This window comes from Acyrthosiphon pisum, unplaced genomic scaffold, assembly GCF_005508785.2.
Source record: "Acyrthosiphon pisum isolate AL4f unplaced genomic scaffold, pea_aphid_22Mar2018_4r6ur Scaffold_20114;HRSCAF=20807, whole genome shotgun sequence".
NCBI lineage: Eukaryota > Metazoa > Arthropoda > Insecta > Hemiptera > Aphididae > Acyrthosiphon > Acyrthosiphon pisum.
The window spans coordinates 32753-39221 of NW_021769440.1; the positions used below are offsets into that span (position 1 = coordinate 32753).

Genomic DNA, 6469 nt, shown 5'->3' on the forward strand with positions numbered 1-6469 from the left:
GTAGTACTGTGATACTAGTATACTACTTTGATTCAGTGTGCCAGATCTATAATGCCTGCGGTTGGGGTGAAACGATTATGATTTCCGTATCAGATGTATAATTACCGTATATTTTTTTTTCGCCAAACAATGCATTACAAACCTTAAAATGCCATTTCTATTTTACACAATCAAAGAATCGAAGTACCATGTTTACTAATATGTATGTTTATTATAATATATTTACAACAAGTAACATAATATAACATACATCAGAATATATATTTGAACTCACTTTATAGACATATTTATGAATAGTAAACATCTTATAGAATTTAATTAATTTAAAAGAAATATTTTTACCTAATATTTATACTTATTTAAAAACAACTGTATTTTTATTGATCACTTTCATACATATTAATAGTTAATACTAATCAATCTTTTTTTAAACATAAAATAAACAATATTAATAACAATAAAAACTTGATGTATAAGTGTAGTACCTACATCTTACACTGTATAACAAAAACAACAAATTTAAATAATAGCATAACAATTAATTAAATATGATATTCATAAAACAACAAAATTTAAATATATTATGAAGAAAAAAGATAAAAGTTTACTTATTATATTATATTATTACATAATATAGATCATAAAAATAGTCCAATATTTTCTTTTGGTAAAATGTCTAAATTACCTTGAATGTCTGTTTCATTGGTAATTCCTTGTTTTTCATAAATATGTTTGGTCATTGAGTTTATCATTGCTTTTGTTGGTTCAAATTTAACACAACTTGTGCTTTGTTTCATGTGTTCACTTGCTAAGAGCAAACTATTCATTGTTTCCGTATTTAGTTTATTCCTAACTTTGGTTTTTATTAAATTTATTTTTGAAAACACCCTTTCGCAGTCAACTGAAGAGTGAGGTAGGCTCAGAACTTTTAATATAAAACCAGCGACATTTTTAAATAGATTTTCACCTTCAGAGTCCATACTAAGTAATGCAATCCAAAAATCTTCTCCGTATTGAATCTTCCTGATATTTTCATTCAGTTCTGCAACTGCTAACATCCGCCATTCATCGTCCACTTTTTGAAGTGTTTCATCATTGTATAGCTGTGTTATTCTTGGAACTTCAAAAAAGATTGAACTTAAAGTATTCAAGCGTTCGGAACTTAATACTTTACAGGGTTGTAAATAAGTCAACTGTTTAAGTAATTCACTGTTAAAATCAAACCTAGGAAAAAAATGTTTACAACAGTAGTAATAAATTCAAAGCATATAACATTTATAGTAAATATATTATTTAATTTTTATTTGTTCTTACCTTTTTTTTATTTCTTTACAAGAAATTATTAAAAATTGTCTACATTTAGTATAAAACTCTATCAACATAGGCTTATTTGAATTTATTTCTGGTTTACTCAATGTCTTCATTACTTTAAATCCTAAATACATGGCTTCATTTACCAAAAACTGAGTACTATCATTGGGATCTATTTCTAGTGGTTTGTGTTGCTTTTTCATGTACGCATGTATCAGCTCTAAAATGTTTAAATTTAGATTTTAGTATTCAAATAAATTAAAACATTTAATGTTATTTGCAATAACAAATACCTGTATAGGTTACAGCCATTTTGGAATGCAATGTAAGAATAACGCCTTTTTCACTTTGAAAGAGTTTATTTAGATGGGTAAACTTTGGTAAGACCCATTCCAGGAATTCATAAAACAACTTAATGACTGGATCAGTTAAACGGTCAAGTATTGTAACAGTGCATGCAAGTCGTTCTTCATTTCTACAATTTAAACAAAATTTAAAACTTTTGTTATTTAAATTAGAAATAATAATAAATTATAAAATTTTATTTACCCATGTTCTTGGAAGAATTTAGTCAAAGGTTCCCACTGTTCATTGATTCTTCTCACAACCATTTCAAGAGATAACCATCTTGTCTGGGAAGGCCTAAGTATCCGATGTGGCTCAACATTACAAAATACTTGAAACTGTTCAAACTGCATTACTCGCTTACAACTACTTTTAAAAAAATTATAAATATCTCTTGAGAGATCTTCACATCTAAAAAAAAATTGATATCAAAAATTAAAAAAAAAAAAATCATAATATAATAATTTTATAAATTTATAATATAATGTAGGTACCTGCGTGGAAGGGCTTTACAAGCTTCGCTTGCACATAACGCCAAAGAATGGCAAATACATTTCTGTATTATAATACCGGGAAAATCTTCTTTAAAACGACTGGAAACGGAATTCCATCGCCCCATCATTGCATTACATCCATCCGATGCGAAACCAATGACATTTTCAAAGGGTATACTTTCTTTTGCAAATGCATTTAAAACTTCAGTGTATATTTTGTTTGCTGTGGCTCCTTCATTCGCAGAATCACTATCCTTGAATACTTTAACCAAATCAAAAAATTTTGATTTTAATTTATTAATTTTATGGTCAAAATAGCGAACACATATACATAACGTTTTAACAGTTCCTACATCCGTGCTCTCATCAATAATAATACTGAAGTTAGTATTTTTAAGATCATTTATTAGTTCATCTTTATGATTTTGTCCAATAACATGTTTTACTATGTTGGTACTTTTTGTTCTACCGAGATGAAGACCTTCAGCAATTTTAGAATCGGGAAAAGCTTCTTTTAAAACGTCTGTCAAATGATCCATAGTATTAAAAGATATGTTATGCTCTGCTAAGAACCCACATATTTTTATTTCGGCTCTTTTAATAGCTTGGTCATTATTTCTATTTGGAATTATTGTAGAAATCATATTGGTTTTAGTTCCAGTTATTGATTTAGTAGCTGATTTGTGCTTGATACTATTCATATGTTTTTTTACCGTCGAGAGTTCTGAAACCATTTCAAAACGACAATAACAGCAATGAGCTTTTAATGGATTTTCCTTCACAGGTCTTAACCAATTTTTGAACTCTTTCATATTAAGCCATTCATCTCTAAACTTTTGTTTTCGATGGCTTAAGTTTTTAGTTTGTTCTCCCCTGGGTGCTCGTACCTCAATATCCATCTCTTCCTCCGAGTTGGCCATGGTTAAATAGTATAATTATATTATAATTACAGTTGTAAAGTATATGGCAGCTGTTTACTGTTAACATTTAACTTTAAAAAGGAACAACATTTTTTTAAATATTTTAAACCGTGATAACGATGGAGGCATGGAGGTCTGCATTTTTTCTACACTTCGTAAAACGTATGGAGGAGACGATGGGAAAATAATGGTGTATGGTATAATTATTACCATACGACTATATCGATATGCGCAATTGATAAGGAAATACCTCAATTTTCAAAGATTTTTTTTTTTTGGTAGGGTATCACTGTTTTTCTGGATGTACAACGAAGAAGTAACTACAACTGCATATTGTTTTTTTTAAATTTAAAAAGAAATTCAAATTACCGTATTTTTTTTATCGTTTGTATTCTTCCGTCCTCAGACCGTATACTTTGTAAAATTACCGTATGCCCCCAACCGCATCCGTACGTCTGGCAACACTGCACATAATATTATTTACACGTCTATGTCAATTTTCCAATCAAGAAAATGGTGAACAGATATTCATTTGATGACACGAGTTCCTTATCTAGTATAGTATAGAATATTTGTGACTTATATACATACAAATTTAATGATTATCAGGAAAAAAACTAAAATTACCTACCTATCTATATTCTATATAACAACTAGTTACAGTTACAGAGTGTAACAGGAACACTTGACAAATAAATTAACTCTTGTTCTTTTCAATCTTTTAATTATAATTTACAGATGCTTGCGTTACACATATAAGATAACACCTTGTGTAAATTTTTTTATTTTAATTTTTTAATACTGATCTCTAATTATTTGAATCTGATAATTAAATTTTTTTTGAAAAATTAAATAGCCAATTTGTAAATTTTTTATTCTAAAAACATTTAGGTATTTAATTATTGTAATTAATTTTTATTAGAATCTCTTATTTTTTTTAAGTAAAATTAATCTAGTCGTAAAAAACATTTTAAATTCAAAAAGTATCAAATTTTTAAGCAGGTACTTGGTAAAATCTAAATATTTTTTACAAAGTTATTACTCTTCAAATTAATGAGTCTTCAAAATTTTTTATTTTCAGTATTAAAAATTAAAAAATGTTGTAGGTATTATACGTTTAGTGCACAATACAATCAATTATAATATTATGTAAATTATACATACATTTTTTTTTTAAATATTATTATTATTTATTTATTTCTCAAGATAATAATACTGGATCCTACTGAGTATTCTCGTGTATATATAATATTGATGTAAAGTTTAATGTAAAAGTTATTTAATTTATCAGGTCTTCCTGATACACTGTATAGGTAGGTACCTGCCTAATATAATAAAAATTAATACTTTTATTATAAAATAAATAATATTCTCATTTATTTATTAAGGTAAAGGTAGTGTGGTAAATAATATTTTAAATGCTTGACATTATTTTACATTTTCCTGAGATTTTAAAAATGTGTATATGTGCCTGTATTACAATCGCTGAACTAAGGTTAAACCACCGAATTCGGCTGGTAAAATCAGTGGGTTAGGCTTAACCGAGGTTTAAACTATGATTGTAGAACAGGCCCTAAGAGTTACACATTGTAAATAGGCAGGTACCATTTAATAGTAATTATCAGAGAAAATACTTATTTATGTATGTTTGTGTATTATGATTATTCAGTCTATTATTTAAACCTTAAAATTAAGAGTCATAGCTGTATTGTTAATACTGTAATAGTTGTAGGTATTGTTTACTCATTAGTCATTAATAAAAAATAATAGTAATAATAATTACATACCTACTTACTAATAATTAACTGGGTAATTAACTGAAGATAAATATTTACATTTATTTTCATTATGTTTTCTGTCATATTTTTTGTTTTGTTTTAGACTAAAAAATTATATGCCCAATTGTAATACAATAAAGCTTTAAATTGTAATATAAAATGAGGTTTTTTTAAAATGTTAAACTAATTTAACATATATTATATTATGATAAATAAATGAAATAATAATAATATAAGGTATATTTTAACTTAAAATAAGTTAGGCAACCTATGGTTTTTAAGATACCATGTTAGGTTGGGTTAATAAAAAATTGTAAGACTTATTCTTCACTTTAGAACTCACAAATTAGGCACTAATTTTTTTTATCAACTAATATGTATATACTACGTCTATCGAGAGAACATGAATCATTCGCGCATGTCTTTAACAGCAATTAACAAGTTTTTGTCGCTGCCCAGTTGCGTTCTCTCACTTGACGCACTATAGCTACTATAGTCATGCACAGGTTTATCATGGAAGTAAGGACTGTAGTGGGAGTAGTTTAAGGGTTTACTTGGGATTAGACCCTCATAATCCTCTAAAGTACCTAAAATTCAATATCATTAACACAACGTCAAAATAATTATACCATTACAAAATAGGTAATATAGGTATAATTTCATAAAAAAATAAATTAACTTATAATTTAAAATATAGTATCTTTTAATATTTTTCCTTATCCATATATTCTTAGAACCTCGCTTAGAACTCTAGAGTTTAAACCAGGTAATAAACCAATCATATAATTAATAACTATAATATATAAAAGTGTTATTTTCGGTCCATTTTATGTGTATTTAATCACAACTAGTTAAAACGATGAAGTGGGTGTTGCAGGAATAAAATGTATACACAAACTGATAACAAGATGTATTTCATCAAGTAGAGAGTGGTTTGATAACGATTCTATAAATAGGTAGTTGTTAAGAAATTGACAGTTAATGCGTCTAGCCAACACCCACTCTTCATTTCTCTTGTAATCTGGTTACCTAGTTCCTTCTTCTACTGCAGAAATACCTACTATACCTATTACTTATACCTTTAAGAGGATGTCACACCCGCATGTGTTGTCTTCGTCTTACAAATGTACAACATTGTAAAAACTATTTTACGTGGGACAACTTTTATCTTTCTGTGTTTGTATTAGTGGCTCCAAAATTTCTGAACATATAGGGTGGAAATTTATCTATGCAACAGCGTACCCATATTTTAAATTACATAAATATATTAAATGTTATTTGCTTCTAAACATTTGGTTTTTTTGTTTTTTTCATTTGCTTGTATAAAATGATTTGATAGTACCATTAAAAAAAAGCTGCTAAAACGCTTAGTTCTAAAAAAACATGGTATGAGAAAAGTTGTCCTGTGCAAAACAGTTTTTGCTATCTTGTACATTTGTAAGACGGAGACAACACATGCAGGTTTGACATGCTCTTAAGTTTGATACCTTTCCTATACTAGGTTAATTCCCTCGAATATTAATTAAGCTAATAACACAAAATTGGAACGTCTGAACACAATTTTGGTATGTTATACAATATTGTGAGTTTGATATCCTCTTATTGCTATTATTATTACTAT

At 27.4% G+C, this 6469-nt stretch overlaps 1 protein-coding gene across 1 annotated transcript; it reads right to left on the reverse strand.

Annotated features, from left to right (window-relative positions):
- Window positions 1-1413: 1413 nt before the first annotated feature.
- Window positions 1414-3563, reverse strand: LOC115034662 (E3 SUMO-protein ligase KIAA1586-like). Its single transcript, XM_029491973.1, has 2 exons — window positions 1605-3563; window positions 1414-1531 (listed from the first exon to the last, which is right to left on the reverse strand). Exon 1 carries the CDS (start codon window positions 3068-3070, stop codon window positions 2123-2125), a length of 948 nt encoding a protein of 315 aa, XP_029347833.1. The 5' UTR covers window positions 3071-3563; the 3' UTR covers window positions 1414-1531; window positions 1605-2122.
- Window positions 3564-6469: the final 2906 nt, after the last annotated feature.

Coding starts and splice junctions, on each gene's coding strand:
- LOC115034662 (XM_029491973.1), bottom strand. CDS start 3,070: ATGGCCAACTCGGAGGAAGAGATGGATATTGAGGTACGAGCACCCAGG.